This window comes from Salvia hispanica, chromosome 4, assembly GCF_029641045.1.
Source record: "Salvia hispanica isolate PSC_SH4W2 chromosome 4, Shi_PSC_v1, whole genome shotgun sequence".
In the NCBI taxonomy this organism is placed as follows: Eukaryota; Viridiplantae; Streptophyta; class Magnoliopsida; order Lamiales; family Lamiaceae; genus Salvia; species Salvia hispanica.
Genome location: NC_142695.1, coordinates 55,536,203 through 55,553,904, shown reverse-complemented (window position 1 = coordinate 55,553,904; position 17,702 = coordinate 55,536,203). Strand labels below are relative to the sequence as shown.

Here is a 17,702-nt window from a genome sequence, read left to right as displayed (position 1 = left end):
GGTACAGTACATAATATTTGACACTGGTATTTTATAACTTATCATTCATTGTGAGACAATTACAAAAGTTAAAATATTACACACTCCGCTCTTTAAAAGTAAACACTTTTGAAATTACATAAATTTTAATACAAAATTAATAAAATAAGATATCTACAAAAAGAAAAATATTTTAGTAGAAAATAAGTCCTATCTCATTATAAAAGAATGAAATTTTCATAGAATAAATTTAAACTAGCTAGCAAAACATGACACCTGTATCAAATGTTTGTTAAATTTATTTTAGAATAAATTAGTAGGAGTAATTATTAAATTTCAATATTGATATAATTTAAAATTTTCTTATCTAAAAAGAAAAAGGCCAATAAGATTTCCTTTTTAAGTTAATTTATTTTTCTATGTAAATTTTCTCATATGAAAACTAAAATTTAGCAGACAAGCTTTCCTTTTTAAGGTAACTAGCATGCAATTTAACATCATAATATAATTATATGAATTTGAAATGTAATAAATGTATATAAATAGGCAAGCTTTAGCTCGACCAATTTCAAAATATAAAATTAAAATCACACGAAAAGGTACCGCTGAGCCATGAAGTTTAGGAAGCCATCCATTTCAAAACAGGCAAGCTTTAGCTCGACCAATTGTCCCTCGCTAAGATCCACTGCAAAGCGGCAAATGTTCCAAAATCTGTCAGCTGCGCAATCGCAAAAGCCCCCAAGTTTGTGGGGCCCGCAGCGGCAAATGTTCCTGGCCGTGTAACTTTGTTGTATCATATCGATCACGCGCCACATGGCAGGATTCTTGCTGACTCTCCACCATGTCCTGCAGACTAGCTGCGCACCCATTACTATCTCTTCGGTGTCCAACCTTTGCACGATATTCTCCGTCAAATCGTCGGGCAGTTCGGTCCATGGCAGCGATGGTGGAGGCGCAGCCATGCTCAAAATCTTTGATTTCTAGGGTTGGGAGTGAATTGAAGGAGTTTAGTTTATATCTTTTCTCTTTGTTAGGATATTATTGTATTTCCGCATATTATAAATGTGTACGAGACCTTTATTTTATTCAATCAATTAGTTTGGACGATAATTGTCTAATCGACGGAAATTTCCCCACGAACGAACCAGTATCTTCATCGTGGCAAAGTTAGTTAAATTAATTAAAACTTCGGAAATTATTCTGTGATCTAAAAGAGATTAATTGTTTAATTGATTCATTAATGATTATTAGTACGGAAAAATATAAATTTATAATGTCAATTAAGAACACAACAGTGAAGCAAAAAAAAAAAAAAAATTGGGTTAACAACTTTCGAATTCGAAGCCAAATTTTGTCAGATTAAAATTTATAAAAATTGAACCTTGAAAGCTAATTCAATATTTTTCTCATCCTAAACAAGCATTTGAAAATAGCCATACAACAAACACGATAAATGCCAAGAACTAAAGCAATTAGCAGAGTACGAAGATGAGGCCGATTAGATTCTTTCATAATCCAATACATATACTCCCTGAATCTGATATAGGAAGAATCTTTGGACCAGAGCCTCACATCTTTTATTTGCTCATGACATCTTTTGAGGAGATCCTCTTTGTTAGAACAGGAGTATAGGTTTTCCATTCAACTTGTCGTATATCATTCATCAAGCCCCCTTAAATAGGTATAGAGATCAATACATATGGTAAATATTTACCCTAGAACCTATATGGTAAGGATCAATTATAAATAAATAACAAATCAATCAATTATCAATTTATAATCTTCAATATCTTCTCGTTGATTTGGTCTTCCTTCCAACACTCCCCCTCAAGTTAGGCGATGGGGTCACTCATCCTTAACTTGCCCAATACTCCTTGAAAGCTCTTTGTATCTACTGCCTTGGTGAGAATGTCTGCCAACTGATCTTCCGATCTAACAAATGGGAGTTCAACGATCTTTGCTTCTATGTTCTCCTTGATGAAGTGTCGGTCCACTTCAACATGTTTCGTCCGATCATGTTGTACTGGATTCTCAGATATACTGATGGCGGCTTTGTTGTCACAGAACAACTTACATGTTTTGTGAGAGAACAAGCCCAACTCTGTCATCAACCTTTTTAGCCACAGGATCTCAGTTAATCCACTTTTAATTCCCCTAAACTCAGCTTCAGCACTTGATAGTGCCACCACCCTTTGCTTCTTACTTCGCCATGTAACAAGATTACCTCCAATAAATGTGAAGTAGCCAGCGGTTGATCTTCGATCATTGGGGTTTCCTGCCCAGTCTGCGTCAGTAAATCCATGTATCTCCATGTGTCCATGTTTCTCAAACAACAGACCATGTCCAAATGTTCCTTTCAAGTACCTAACAATTCTCAATGCCGCTTCCCAATGATCAGTTTGAGGCTTGTGCATAAACTGACTGACTACACCAACTGCGTAAGCTATATCAGGTCTAGTATGAGAAAGATATATCAGTTTTCCAACCAAACGTTGATATCTCGTGCGGTTGGTGAGTTCAGCTCCCTCAATAAGCTGGAGTCCATGGTTCTGAACCATTGGCGTGTCAGCAGGCTTGCAGTCGAGCATTCCTGTTTCTGCCAGTAGGTCCAGAATGTACTTCTTCTGATTAATGAATATCCCCTTTGGTGATCTAAAGACTTCAATCCCCAGAAAATACTTGAGTAGACCAAGATCTTTCATTTCAAATTCTGCAAAGAGATTCTTCTTTAACTGGCTTATTTCCTCCTCATCGTCTCCCGTGAGTATCATATCATCTACATAGATGATTAGACACGTAATCTTTCCGCCCTTCCTTTTCAGGAACAAAGTATGATCTGAATTACTCTGCTGATAGCCATGCTTCTTCATTACTTCAGTAAACCTTCCAAACCATGCTCTGGGAGATTGCTTCAAGCCATATAGTGTTTTCTTCAGCTTACAAACTTCCCCTCCTTTGAATTCTTCAGAGAAGCCGGGCGGTGCTTCCATATAGATCGGTTTTGTCAATTCTCCGTGCAGAAACGCATTAGTCACGTCAAACTGATGTAGTGGCCACCCTTTGTTTGCTGCAATGGAGAACAACACTCTGATCGTGCTCATTTTTGCTACAGGTGAGAACGTCTCTGCATAGTCTACCCCATAGGTCTGAGTGTAGCCCTTGGCTACCAATCTTGCTTTGTATCGCTCAATAGACCCATCTAGCTTTCGCTTAATGGTAAAGACTCATCTGCATCCCACTTGCCGTGCACCATCAGGAGGTCGGCACTTCTCCCAAGTGTTATTCTTCATTAGTGCTTTCATTTCCACCATCATTGCCTGCCTCCAGTGGGGAATCCTCATTGCCTCTTCTGCATCTCGAGGCAACTCTTCTTCTTCATATAGAGCTGTGGCGAATGCTCTAGCCATCTCTGTCAAATTTACTTTTGCAAGATTGGCTATAGAGTATCGGCTCTTGGTCCCTATCTTCTCCGGACTATATCTTTTTGGTGGGATTCCACGAGTACTTCGGAATGGCAGAATGTATCGGCCCGTATCTCCATCAATCGCAGCATTTTCCTCAACTGTGTCATGGTTAGTAGCAGAAACAACATTGCTACTATCGAGACTGGTTTCTGAAATTACCTCAGATATCACTGGAGGAGTTTCTTCGGGCAATGACACCAGAGGAGGTTCCATAGCAGCCGAAACTTGCTCGGCGGTGACACTAGCTTGTTCTGTTGGTTCCACCGTCGATCCACTTGACCATGGCACAAACCAACTTATAGGTCGACTATGTTCACACTCCCCCTGACCTCTAAGTTGATTAGGATAGAAATACTCACTCTCAAGAAAATTACAATTCATAGTGGTTATTATTTTCCTTGAGGTTGGATCATAACACCTATACCCTTTTTGGTTTATCCCATATCCCAAGAAAACACATTTAATAGCACATGCAGAAAACTTGGTTCGTTCATGCTTTGGAACATGCACATACACAGAGCACCCAAAAATCTTAAGCGGAAGTGTAAGGGGTTCAGGCAATTTAGTTAGAGAAGAAAGAGTTTGGATGGGTGTTTTCATACTAAGGATTTTTGTAGGGAGCCGATTTACCAAGTACGCTGCAGTAGCAACAGCTTCGGGCCACATAAACTTTGGAACATTTGAGTCAAAAAATAAGGCACGAGTAATTTCTAGGATTATCCTATTTTTTCTCTCTGCTACCCCATTTTGTTCGGGTGTATATGGACAAGTAGTTTGGTGGATTAATCCTTTTTCCCTGAAAAACTCATTCATTTCCTTGTTGACAAACTCTCTACCATTATCGGACCTCAGAATTTTAATCGTGGTTGAAAATTGAGTTTGGACAAGTTTAAAAAATGAGACAAATTTTTCAAAAACCTCAGATTTATTTTTCAAAAAATACGCCCAAGTCATCCTAGTGCAATCATCCACAAATATCAAGAAATATTTAAAACCATGATCACCAGTAATGGGCGCAGGGCCCCACACATCAGCATGTACTAAATAGAAAACATCCTTAACTCGAGTCTCACTGGACTTAAAAGATTTTCTGTGGCTCTTGGCCAAAACACAAGATTCGCATGTAATGTCTTTTAACTTGGAATTTGGAAAAAGTAATTTAAAATAACCAGATGAAGGATGACCCATTCTTCGGTGCCACAACCAAGCTTCTCGAGTAGCAGATCCGTGAGCAAGCATCGCGGTGCCACCTTGTTGAGCTATCTCATCCACGTAATAGAGACCTTGACGCTCAGTGCCACGCCCAATTATCCTCCTCGTCCTGATATCCTGCAATACACAGAAATTCGGATGCATAAGTAGAGTACAATTTAACTCTTTGGTCACATGGCTGATTGACATAAGTTTATGAGATAATTTGGGGACATAGAGGCAATTCGATAGTTTAAGAGTAGGTGATATTTCAACAGTTCCACTCCCACCCACAGGAATTGATTCTCCATCAGCAGTTTGTATCCAATTTTTTGTAGTTTCACTAAACATAGAAAAATCTCCCTTATCATATGTCATAGTGTCTGTAGCACCACAATCGAATATCCACCCTCCCCATGTGGTCTTACTTTGAGCCATACAAGCAATAGAAATTTTTTCTAATGGGGAAAAACTATTATGAGTTACCAAGGGACTTTCAATTTGTTTTGGGGTCAATCTGCAATTATTATCAATTTTAGGGGCAGATTTCGAAACAAGGGGGATCTGGGTACCAAATTGCACAAAATTCCTAGGTCGGGGTATTTTATAGGAATCACAAAATTTAGAGGGGCTGTTATGCAAAAGATAAATTGGATTAGGGCCTTTCAACCCCAATCCACTACCTCCATTTGCGCCGCTGAATTCTGCTCGCCGAAACTCGGCGAAGGCTGCTTCTCCTACATCTCCTCCGTCTCGTCTGCCACTACCGCCGCCATGGTTTGGTTCTGTCCCCCGTCCGCGAGCGCTGGTGGTCTCAAGGTTTCCCGCTCCGGACGGCGCAAACAATGCCGTTCCAACATCCTCAACGCCGATTGCCATTTTGGCTTTCGATTTCTGATTCTCCTCCCACCAATCCGGGTAGCCGATGCGTTGAAAACAAGTCTCCCGGGTGTGTTTGTTCATCCCGCAATGGGAGCACCAAAGTTTTGATTTGTCATGTTTGAAGTTCCCCTGTCGGCGGTTGGAGGCGACGGGTCGATTCGGAGGTCCAGTTTGTTGTTGAGATTGTGGTCGTTGCCCTCTGGCTCCAAAGCCGTATCCGACACCGCCCGATGATGTGAGTTCTCCGTTGGTTGCGACGGAGTGGTCAGGGGTTGCCGGCTCCATAATCTTGAGTCGCAGTGCTTCCTTTTTTACCCATCCGTACGCGGCCTCAGCTGAGGGCCATGGATCTTCTCTTAGAATCTCTCGCCGAACGCTTTCGTATTTCGGATTTAGTCCGTGCAGGAACTTGAATAGCCGGCGGGCTCCTTCATCTTTCCGATGCTGCCCGACGCCTTTGTCGCAGCAGGTAATCGGTTTTGCTTGGCTTCGATCTATCTCCGTCCACGCGCCGTGCAATTGACGCCAATATGTCTCCAGACCCTGTTCGCCTTGAACAATCTTCCCTACCTTTTCATCCAGATCATAGATAAGGTAGGGATCGGATACACTTTCGTAAGTGACGGTCAGGCTCTCCCATAGGGCCTGTGCCGTTTGGTGATGTGCAAAATCCATAACAATATCGGTTTCGATATTGTCTATGATCCACGAAAAAACGATCAAATCCATCTCTTCCCATTCGGGATACTCGGGGGTTTTGGGCAGCGGCGGAGGGGGATGTCCGGTGATATGCCGATATCCCTTCCTGGTCCCGATTGCTATCTTCATCAGCCTTGACCATAACGGGTAATTGGTTCCGTTTAGTCGGACTGCCAGGGTAACGCTCTTACTCATTTTTGATTTTGACTCGACTGGTTTGGATTTATCATCGTCCATCTTTGGTTGTAGGGTTTTGGTCTCTCGCCAATTTGGTCGAGAGAGGTATATATGAATTTTTTCTGAGCCAACTGCTCTGGTACCATGTTAGAACAGGAGTATAGGTTTTCCATTCAACTTGTCGTATATCATTCATCAAGCCCCCTTAAATAGGTATAGAGATCAATACATATGGTAAATATTTACCCTAGAACCTATATGGTAAGGATCAATTATAAATAAATAACAAATCAATCAATTATCAATTTATAATCTTCAATATCTTCTCGTTGATTTGGTCTTCCTTCCAACACTCTTGTATATTGAAACTACAGCATCCCCGGAGATCAAGTGATTCGAGGTGGGGGCAGCCATCCAGAATCGCTTCCAGCCCCTTATTTCCCATCCGGTGTCCAAAAATTCGGAGATGGCACAGATTAGGCATGGTTTTTCCAATTGCTACAGCATGTTCAGAAATTTCGCGTTTCTCGCCCCAACAGTTGCTAAAGCTAAATGTGATTGTACTAGATTCTTGATTTGGAATCCGACGGGTTGAATATGTGAATGATTTCAATATTCGGCAAGAGTAGCCAATGACTTTAAAATCTCCGGGATAAAAGCGAAGCCTCGTGATAAGGTGCAACTCTTCCAATTGTCTGAGTTCTTTAAGTGCCAATGTTAAAGCAGCTGTTGTTGCACCATAGTTGTCGAGTGTAAGGCAACGTAGCTGACTTAATCTGTCAAAAGAGTAAAATAATATAGTACAATGTTTATCTGATTCAATCCTTACAAGTTGTCAATTAAAGCAAACACAGCAAAAGGAAGAATGATATATACCGGTGGGCTACGTAGTTTAGGAAGCCATCCTCTTTAAAACCGGCAAGCGTAAGCTCAACCAATTGTCCCTGGCTACGATCCATTGCGATGCAGCAAACTTTCCAAAATCTGTCAGATGCGCATAGGCAAAAGCGCCCAAGTTTGCAGCCCCCACAACGGCAAATGTACCCAAAATTGCAACATCGATGTTCCAAATGTAGCACGCGCCATATGGCCGGATTTTTGCAGACTCTCCACCATGTACTACACACTAGCTGTGCACTCATCACTATCTCTTCAGTGTGCAACCTTCGCAGGATATCCTCCGTCAAATATTCCGGCAGTTCGGTCCATGGCGGCAATGGTAGAGGCGCGGCTGAGGATGAAGAGGTGGCCATGCTGAATATCTTCGAATTTTAGGGTTCAGTGTATATATATGTATATTAATGTTGGGAATAAAATGAAGGAGTTTAGTTTGTTAGGTTTCCTCTTTTTTTGGACTTTGTTAGCAGAATTCATGTTTAATAAGTTAAATTAGTTAAAACTTTGGAAATTATGTGGTTAATCAATTGCTTTGATAAATTGATTGTTAATTATTAGTTCAGCATAACATGTTAATGTTTTAAAATGCATGATTTTAGAAATTGTAATGCTTATTTTCTGATTTTTTTCAAATTGGAGTCTAATCATGTTCAAACTAACCGGGGTGAGATTTTATCAAATTAAAAATTTTCAATCATAAGTACTCTTTATATTTGGCAGAATTAATCAATTCAACATTGACTTGAACTGTGAACATCTATACTCTAGGTTGAAAAGTAGTAACCTAAATTCAATATTTTTCTCATCCTAAACAAGCATTAACTAAAAATATTTATAGTTCCTACAACAAACACCACAAGAACTAAAGCAATTACCACACTAAAAGAGTAAAAGTAGCACAACAACAGGTCCAACACTATACTCAAAAGTTAAGATGGTAGAACAGTAATCTAAAAAGTAGAAGCACAAGTGCTACAAAATCAACTTTTAAACAATGGAATGTAAATAGCTATAAAAACAAACTCCAAGTAGGGGTATTGGCCACAAAACAACTAGTGATCAGTTCTAACAGATTGGTTACATGGTTAACCTAATATCATCAACTCGGTTTGGATCCACTAAGGATATTCATAATGAATACTATCATCTTCTAGATCACTATCACTGGAATTATAGATATCATATGACCAATCACTGTCATAATCCCCATCTTGATAGCTGATAGAGGGTGGAGACACCGGACGGAGCCTCAGATCTTTTATTTGCTCGGAACATCTTTTGACTAGAGCCCCTTGCATATCAAGACCTTTGCATCTCCCAAGATCAAGTGATTCGAGTTGGTGGCATCCATCCAGAATTGCTTCCAGTCCCCTATTTTCTATCCGCATTCCACAAAGTTGGAGATGGCGCAGATTAGGCATGGTTTTCCCAATTGCTACAGCATGCTCTGAAACATCTAGATTCACAACCCAATGGTTTCTATATGTGAATGATTTCAACATTGGGCAAGAAATGCCAATGGTTTCCAAATCTGTGGGATTAGGGATTAGCATCACGTAGAGATGCAACTCTTCCAATCGCGGGAGTCTCGTGATTGCCTCAGGCAAAGCATACCCCGTTATTTGAGACTCTGATAGTGTCAGGCATCGCAGCTGACTTGATCTGTCAAAAGATTAGATCATATATAAATTGGTTGGAGCTGATTTTGAGTAAATACATGATAGGGAATAGAAGACTTTTACCGCTCGGTTGCGTAGTATATCAAATCCACTGCAAAACCAGTAAGCTTTAGCTCGACCAATTGCCCCTGGCTACGATCTAATGCGCGGCAGCAAATGTTCTTAAATTCATTGAAGCCATACCAACGACAATGTTGATGATCCAAATCAATGACGCGCCACATGGCAGGATCCTTGCAGAGTCTCCACCATTTACTACACACTTCCTGCACACTTATCATTATCTCTTCCGTGTGAAGCCTTTGCAGGATATTCGCCGTCAAATCATCGGGTAGTTCAATCCACAGCGGCAATGGTGGAGGCGGAGGCGGGACTGATGATGAAGATGCAACCGTGGGAATTGAAGGTTCAGTTACGATTACGGGTTTGCTGGATTCGGACTTCTTTACTCTGCTCAACATTTTCGATTTTAGTATACAGCTGGTGTTGCAGTGTGTCCATTTATATAGTGATTAGAAGTAAATAGCTAAGAGGCTTTTCGGTTCATCTTTTCATGACCTTTCACATTCGTGTTTTTAATAATAATCAGAAAATCTAACGTCTAGATAATGGTATCTTCTCACGATCCTTCGATTCCTGTACTTTATAATGATAGACAACCTTCCTTTCATTGAATACATCAAGTACTCATAACTCTCGATCGATTTTTATTTCAGCCCACAACTTCTATTATCTCATATCTCTATTATAATAATTTTATTTTAGTTATTATCCAATTTACGATTTACATTATTTTAAAAACTAGATAGTACTCCCTCATAGTAATGGAGATGTATCTTTTCGTTACGGGGATTAAGAAAAATTGTGTTAGATGAGTTAAGTAAAGGAAGAATACAGTGGAAAATAAAAAAAAGTAGAGAGATGAAGAGAGAATAAAGGAAGAAAGAGTAAAGTAAGTGTGGAAAAATGTATTGAATTTTATTAAAAAAGAAAATGACTCTATTACTATGGAACCTAACAAAATGACAAAATGACTCTATTACTATGGAACGAATGTAGTATGAGTTATTGACCTAAATTGAGATTATTTAAGAGAAAAGGTCAAAATTGATCCTAAATATATAATCACAATACGAAGTTGACCCAAACATTCATATTTTGAAAATAGATTCCTAAACTAATAAAATCGTCGTTGGAGTGGTCCTTCTTTTACACTTCCATTAAAAATTGACCGTCAATGCCCGATTAGTGATATTTTAACCCAATTAGTATACTAATACATAATTACTTGCACATAACCCACACCTCAAACATAATCTCAAACATAATCCCACACCTTAATCCTTGCAGACAGACCGCCCGCGCCAGCTCCCCAACAAATCCTCAAACACCTCACCCGCTCAGGCATCCCCCACAAAGGTTTTTCCAAATCATTCCCCATTGGCAGGTTCAGATTTCCGCCATTTCTCAAAGCAAAATCGAGAGCTCTATCTCTCAGTGAAGGGAAGACAATTCATTGTCTGGCTGCGAAGCTTGGGTATGAATCCGGCCCTTTTGTACAAACTGCACTGCTGGGAAAGAATTGAGAAGAAATGTAACGGCATTAGAGTGATTTAGATGAAATGTACTAACTTGACACACTAACTAATTTGAAACATTAGTGAAACATTTTAGATGAAACTATCCCCAACAAAAATGTACAATAGCTCCAAGTGCATAAAAAATAAGGAGAGAGTCATAAGCTGTACAATGCTGTACAATGCTACTAATAAAAAACAGAAAGGGGTTCATTAATATCTCACTACATACCAAGCAAACTGGGAGATACAATACAATGAAACCTCCAACAAAATCTCATTATAACATTCAAGACTACAAATAGTAATAACCATCAAATCATCACAGAAAAACTAATAATATTCACCTTGAATATCATCACAGCAAAAGCAACCATGAACAAATTCAGAATCACTATCATAGTTATCCATCCGTTCCATTATCCAATCCATAAAACTGATAGAGCCACAAATTGAAGTTCAGAGGCTTCACCTTAAATATATATGCAGTTCAGCTGCACTTTGTACAATGAACCAATCTAAATCATCGGGCAGCGTCTAATTAATGATTGCTCGTGTCAATTGTCATGGATAACAAGTCACAAGATTATAATAACTGGAACAGAAATTTTCGACAATAAAAAAATCTAGTAATAAAATCCACAAATCGAAAACCCGAAAGTGAAACTCACAAATCGAAGCAATCCAATTTTCTTAATTTTTCTATCTCGAGTAAACGTATACAAAAGTCATTCTACATTTTCACTACATAAGTTTGAATCATCTTAACTCAATAATTTTTCTTATAGTATACTAATTGTCAAAGTGAGAACTCTTTTATTTGCTCATAACATCTTTTGTATAGAGCACGTTGTATAAGACCAGGACATTCCCCGAGATGAAGCAATTGAAGGTGGGGGCATCCATCGAGAATCGCTTCCAGTCCTTTATTCCCCAAACAAAAATATCCAGAAAGTCGGAGATGTCGCAAATTAGGCATGGTTTTTCCGATTGCTACAGCTTGTTGTGAAAATCCGATATCCTGATAACACCTAGAGCTTCTAGTCCTGATTAAACTATATTCGTCGTTTGAGACCCAACGGTTGGTGTATGTGAGTGATTTCAATAATGGGCAAGCAAAGCCAATGGTTTCAAAATCTTCAGGACTGAGGCGATGCGTCGTGATAAGGTGCAACTCTTCCAATTGTGGGAGTTTCTTTATTGCCTCAGCAGTCATTATTGTATAATTGGTTTTGAGTGTAAGGCGTAGAAGCTGACTCGATCTGTCAAAAGAATAAATTAGAATAAAACTTCAAGGCTTTTTTTGGCAATTAACCTTAAAATAAAAAAAATACTAAATCACACAAAAAGGTAAAGCAAACATCAGGTGGAAAGAATGGTTATATATTATATACCGCTGAACTATGTAGTTTAGGAAGTTATCCACTTCAAAACCATAAAACTTTAGCTCGATCATGCGCCACAATGCAGGATTTTTGCAGACTCTCCACCATGTACTGCAGACTAGCTGCGCACCCATTACTATGTCTGCGATGTCCAACCTTTGCAGGATATTCGCCGTCAAATCATCGGGCAGTTCGGTCCATGGCGCGGCTGTGGATGAAGAGGCGGTCATGCTCAACATATTAGATTTTTAGGGTTCGGTGCATATTTATGTCAATGAATTGAAGGAATTTAGTTTGTTAGGTTTCCTTGTTATGTGGAATCAGTTAGCAGATTTCGTGATTAATAAGAAACAGCATGGTTAATTAAATTAATTTAAACATTGGAAATTATTTGATTATTTATTTGATTCATTAATGATGAATTGATGATTATTAGTTCGGCAAAATAGAATTTTATAATGTTAAATTCGAACACAACGGTAAATGCAAAGAACTAAAGCAATTACCTTTTTGGTCAATACGGTAATTTTTTGTGGGTATACATCTTTATCAGTGAAAATTAGAGCAAAATAATATACAAAATCAATATTGAATCACCCAAATTAACATTATAAAATCAATTTTACTAAACAAATAATAATTAATTTATTATTAATCACGATACTAATTAAATTCTCTGCCATTAACTTATATTAATTAACTAATTAATTAATCATCGATTCTCTTTAAAGTTAAAAATACGAGGAAACCCTAAAGTTAATAATCGATTCTCTCTGTATGCACTGGCAAAGGCGAATATCATGGCAGACCTAATTAACAAAAAAGCAAAGCTTTTCAGCAACGCCGCCGCCTCCTCAGCCGCGCCACCATCGCCGCCATGGCTCGAACTGCCCGATTATTTGACGGAGAATATCCTGCAAAGGCTGCCCATTAGAGAGATACTGACGAGTGCGCAGCTAGTGTGTACTACATGGTGGAGAGTGATCAAAAATCCCACCATGTGGCGCGTTATTCACTTGGATTGTCGAGATTGGGCTGACGAAGAATTCGATAGTGTATGCTATCGCATGGTGGATCGTAGCCAGGGACAATTAGTCGACCTAAAGCTTCTCCGTTATAATGATCAAGATTATGAGTTTCTTGAATACGTCGCCAGGTATAATTCATGATTCTCTTTTCTTTCTTGCTTGGCGATTGCTTTCTTTTCTTTTTTTTTCTGTGTGTGCTTTAATTTGATATAATAACACAAAACCGTCGAACTAGTAATTAACTTCATGAATATTTAGTTTAAATCATCTTTGATGGAAATTAAGAAATTGATAGTTTGAAATTGAGTGTAGAGAATGAAGATTGAAACATAATACTGGAGACAGAAAGTTTTTCCTTAAAATGAAATGGAATATGCAAGGCCCCAACTAGTAAGTATTATATTTTCAATTTTTTAGATTGTAATGATTGTACTCCCTCCGTCCCTGAAAGTTTGTCTCATTTTTCTATTTCCGCTCGGATCACAAAATTTGTCTCATTTCACTTTTTGCCATTTTTGGTAGTGGACCTCATATTCCACTAACTCATTTTTACTCACATTTTATTACTCCCTCTGTTCCGCAAAGATTGTCTCAATTTTCCATTTCGTTCGTCCCACAAAGTTCGTCACATTTCATTTAGCGGACCCCAATATTCCACTAACTCATTTCTGCTTACATTTTATTATAAAACTAATATATAAAAGTAGGACTCACTTTCCACTAACTTGTTCAACTCACTTTTCATTACATTTCTTACGTACCCGGTCAAAGTGAGACAATCTTTGTGAGACGGGGGAGTATAAAGCTAATATATAAAAGTAGGACTCACATTCCACTTAACTTTTTCAACTCACTTTTCATTACATTTCTTAAAACTGGTGTCGTGTCAAAGTGAGACAATATTTTGGGGAGTTTTAATTAGCATAGGTCTTGCTAAACATTCTAATTTTGGGTGAAGGAAAAGCGTCTTATAGATTGACACTACTACAAAATCACTGATATAGTCTTTTAACAGATCAAGTCAGCTCCGATGCCTTACACTCGCAGGGTTTGAGAAAATTGAAATTGGTTTGACTGATGCAATAGAAAATTTCCCGGGGTTGGAAGAGTTGCACCTTATCAGAATGCCATCACTGAGTGTAGAAGAATTTGAAAGCATTGGCATGTCTTGCCCTGTGTTGAAATCATTTACATATATAGATTATTGGCTTACGGATTACCCCATTGTTGGAAGATTTGGCACTGACCATGCTATTGCAATTGGAGAAACCATGCCTAATCTGCACCATCTTGGACTTTGGGGGCAACCCATGACGAATCAAGGACTGGAAGCGATTCTCGATGGCTGCCCCCATCTTGAATCACTCGATCTTCGGAGATGCACTGGTCTTGATCTCGAAGGAGCTCTGGGTAAAAGATGTTCTGACCAAATAAAACATCTGAGGCTTCCTTCCGACTATAGTGTTAGTGATTGGTTTATCAAATATCCTGCGTATGAAGATAATATACCTCCACTAGGATATGATTGTCATTTGGCTTATTATAAGATTATAAAGAATATGTGTTTTTTATAACTTTTATGTCATGTTGGTGAACTATGATACTACTTACTACTTGGTTTTTTTGAATGCTTAATTATTTGGCAGCACATTTTATTCTATCTTTCTCCTTCTAATTCCTTTGTTTCTTGGCATTTAAATTTACAAAATTTTTCAATTAGTGACATTATGATATGAGCCCGAGACCCTATTATGCCCATATTGTCTCTATATACAACTTTAAATTTCCTATGTATCAATAGAAACACTTTCGACTTAGTCTACCGTTGGAAAATGCAGTTAAATTCGTTGGCTTATCGTAATTTCGGCAATCCAGATTAATAACGCACCAAATGGCTAGATTCTTGCAGACTGTCTACATTGCAGGCACACACGTACTGCGCCCTCAACAAATCTCTGCAACACCCAACCTTAGCATGCTATTCGCTGTCAAATCATCCGGCAGCTCGATCCATGGCAGCGATAATGGAAGCCTAGGTGCAGCTGAGGATGATGAAGAGGCAGCCAATGTCGAAACTGGAGGTTCAATTTGGATCATCTTAAATTGATGACTGACAATTGATAGGCAGCCAAGCGTAGGGTTCAATTAGGTTGACAATCAAATATAGTTGACATCTACACAGTTGCCAGTTATCAATTTAAGATAATCAACGACCACTACAAAAAAAGCGCCCATTTGTGAGCACAACAGTGCTAGCAAAACTGTATTAAAGTGCTCGCAAAAGTAAATTTTGCTAGCAGATTGCGAGCACCATCCCTGCTAGCTATAGCGCTTGTAGCAAATTTTTGAGTAGTTTTTGCGAGCAGAAGTTCTTTGCGACCACCCTTTTGCTCGCTAATGGTTGATGTCGACCAAACTATGTATGTGCTCGCAATATTCCTAGCACATCCATTTTGCTCGCAAATTTTCTACTCCATTTTGCTCGCAAATTTTCTAGCACCTCTTGTGCTCGACTATTTAATTTCAGCTCTTTCTGCTAGCAACATTGTGCTAGCAAAAGTGCCAGTGAAAGAACAAAATTTTAATATTTTTTTTTCTAATTATTATCTGGATAATTTATTAAATAAAAATTATAATGAAATTGACAATTAATAAAGAACAAAATTAATATTTCATATAAAGTACCAGATGTACCCTATAAACAGAGAAAATTTCATATCTTATTCTGAATGGATGTTATTGTCTACTTTTGAAAATAAAGCATATAAAGTAGGGCAACAGAAAAGGCAAGTAGAGCAGCCAATGTAGGATTATCTTTTTTTATTATTACAAGATTGTATCCACTTTGTGAGGAGCAAATTAAAAAGGAAACAGCAATATATAAGACATAATAACCATAATCAGCTTGATTAAATGACTCATCAAGATCATAGCTAGAAAACTAAGAAGATGGGTGCAAAACATCAAGCTAGAGCATCAAACACTGTACGTTTCAGGTAGACATCTATACAGTCCAAATGACAATTGGTTGATATAATATCCTTTGCGTATCTCAAACTCGAACGCAACCTAAAACGAAATCTTCTATAGCTGCTGTTTCAACAACTTGAGGGTCCATTTCAATTACTTCAGTTTCAACCAAACAAAAAACTACAAGAGGCATATAGAAACTACCCATCCTTCTCAATATGCAATGATCCACTTCCATTCTCCTCTAATTCTAAACAGCATCATCACTATATTTAAACATGTAGCAAGTAAGAAAAAATTAAAAACTTGAAAACAAAAGTCAAAATGGAACTTAACATACAACCACATTTAGAAGATGAAAAGCATAATTACTACAAGCATGATGTTAGAGTTGAGTCTAATACAGATAATTATTCAAAATCTCGTTTATTTTGCATGTACAAGAAATCAAAATTTTCATTTCCCAAAGCCTTGTGGTAATAATAGCAAGATCTAGTAAAATTCTTAACAAACAAACGAAAGCAGAGATGTAAAATTAAAATTAGTATATATGAGTTGTTACCTGAGTTATGTTAAACGCTGAGCTGAGATTGAGATGTTAAACGAAAGGCAGCAATCGATTCTCCCTGCCTGAACAGCCCCCCTCTTGTGCAAAACAGTAGTAAGTACAACAATAATTTTTTACTTATGCAATTCAGAAATAAATTTCCAGCTGCATTTTAGTTTTTTATCTATAGGCTAATGGCTTTCAAGCTAAACAGGTAGCCTAACTAAAAATATCACACAGAACTATGAATGTTTGATTACGATCTGCAAAATCAAATTCAGCAACTATTATGTATTGGTGAGGATCAGTGAATCGGTGAGAGAATCAAAAACCTCTTTCAAGTTAAACAGTTGCAAATAGAAAATAAGCAAGCAAATGCCGACAAACACTTTTCCGGAAATTGTAACAATTAAAACAGAAAAATGTGGAGAATTCCGTAAGCAAGCCGTGAAAAGGAAGAGAGGAATCACCTATTGCAGATGATCGAGCAGGGAAACGAGGTCAGTGAAATCTGCTCCGTGACTGTGAGAATCTATCGAAGACCAGAAAACTATCGGTATCGTTTTCCATATCACGGTAGAATCGGTGAGAATTAGGGGCAGGAGGTGAGAATTGGGGAAGGAGAATCTGTGAGAATTGGGGGAGGAGAGGAGAGAATTATATCGAGAGATTTATGAGAATACCACTTTCAAGGAATTTAAGTCTTTTTCATTTCCAAGACTTCAGAATTGCATTTTCAATATATTGGACTTCACAATTGCTTTCTCCCAATACAATTAAGTGTATATTTACATTTTATAATTTTACTAACATTAATTAATTGTTGTTATCATTTTTGAAATATTTTATTTTAAAAATGATAATTATAGTTATCATTTTTATTATATAGTTATTTCTCTGCCCCAACTTTCAATAATGTGAAAATATCAAAATTTAATGAGCTTGCTTCCCATATTTCTCTACTCCCAACTTTTAATGAGCTTGCAAAGTTTTTGCAATGAGTGGAAGCTGATGGCAGGAGGGTGTGGAGAATTAAAGTTTGCGAGCACCTATTTTTGCTCACTAATTTGCTAGCAGCTATTATTGCTCACTAATTTGCGAGCACATGTATATTTTGTGAGAGATCCCTTTGCTCGCAAACTTTCGAGCACTATAAGTGTGCTCGCAAAATCCCTCATTTTATTCCAGCTGGCAAAAAATAGGGGTAAACGGATGTTGTTTTCGTGC

The 17,702-nt window shown here is 38.1% G+C and overlaps 4 protein-coding genes across 4 annotated transcripts; 1 reads left to right on the top strand and 3 right to left on the bottom strand.

The window, feature by feature from the left end:
- Positions 1 to 566: 566 nt before the first annotated feature.
- Positions 567 to 941, bottom strand: LOC148929501 (F-box protein SKIP19-like). The gene has a single exon (XM_089056875.1). The coding sequence runs from the start codon at positions 939 to 941 to the stop codon at positions 567 to 569; it is 375 nt and encodes a 124-aa protein (XP_088913001.1).
- A 7,466-nt stretch (positions 942 to 8,407) lies between these two features.
- Positions 8,408 to 9,429, bottom strand: LOC148929500 (F-box protein SKIP19-like). The gene is made up of 2 exons (XM_089056874.1): positions 9,032 to 9,429; positions 8,408 to 8,951 (listed from the first exon to the last, which is right to left on the bottom strand). Exons 1-2 carry the CDS (start codon positions 9,427 to 9,429, stop codon positions 8,408 to 8,410), a joined length of 942 nt encoding a protein of 313 aa, XP_088913000.1.
- Positions 9,430 to 11,344: 1,915 nt separating this feature from the next.
- On the bottom strand, positions 11,345 to 12,064 carry LOC148929499 (putative F-box/LRR-repeat protein 22). Its single transcript, XM_089056873.1, has 2 exons — positions 11,940 to 12,064; positions 11,345 to 11,807 (listed from the first exon to the last, which is right to left on the bottom strand). Exons 1-2 carry the CDS (start codon positions 12,062 to 12,064, stop codon positions 11,345 to 11,347), a joined length of 588 nt encoding a protein of 195 aa, XP_088912999.1.
- Positions 12,065 to 12,730: 666 nt separating this feature from the next.
- LOC148929498 (putative F-box/LRR-repeat protein 22) lies at positions 12,731 to 14,560 on the top strand. Its single transcript, XM_089056872.1, has 2 exons — positions 12,731 to 13,078; positions 13,963 to 14,560. The coding sequence occupies exons 1-2, from the start codon at positions 12,731 to 12,733 to the stop codon at positions 14,530 to 14,532; spliced, it is 918 nt and encodes a 305-aa protein (XP_088912998.1). The 3' UTR covers positions 14,533 to 14,560.
- Positions 14,561 to 17,702: the final 3,142 nt, after the last annotated feature.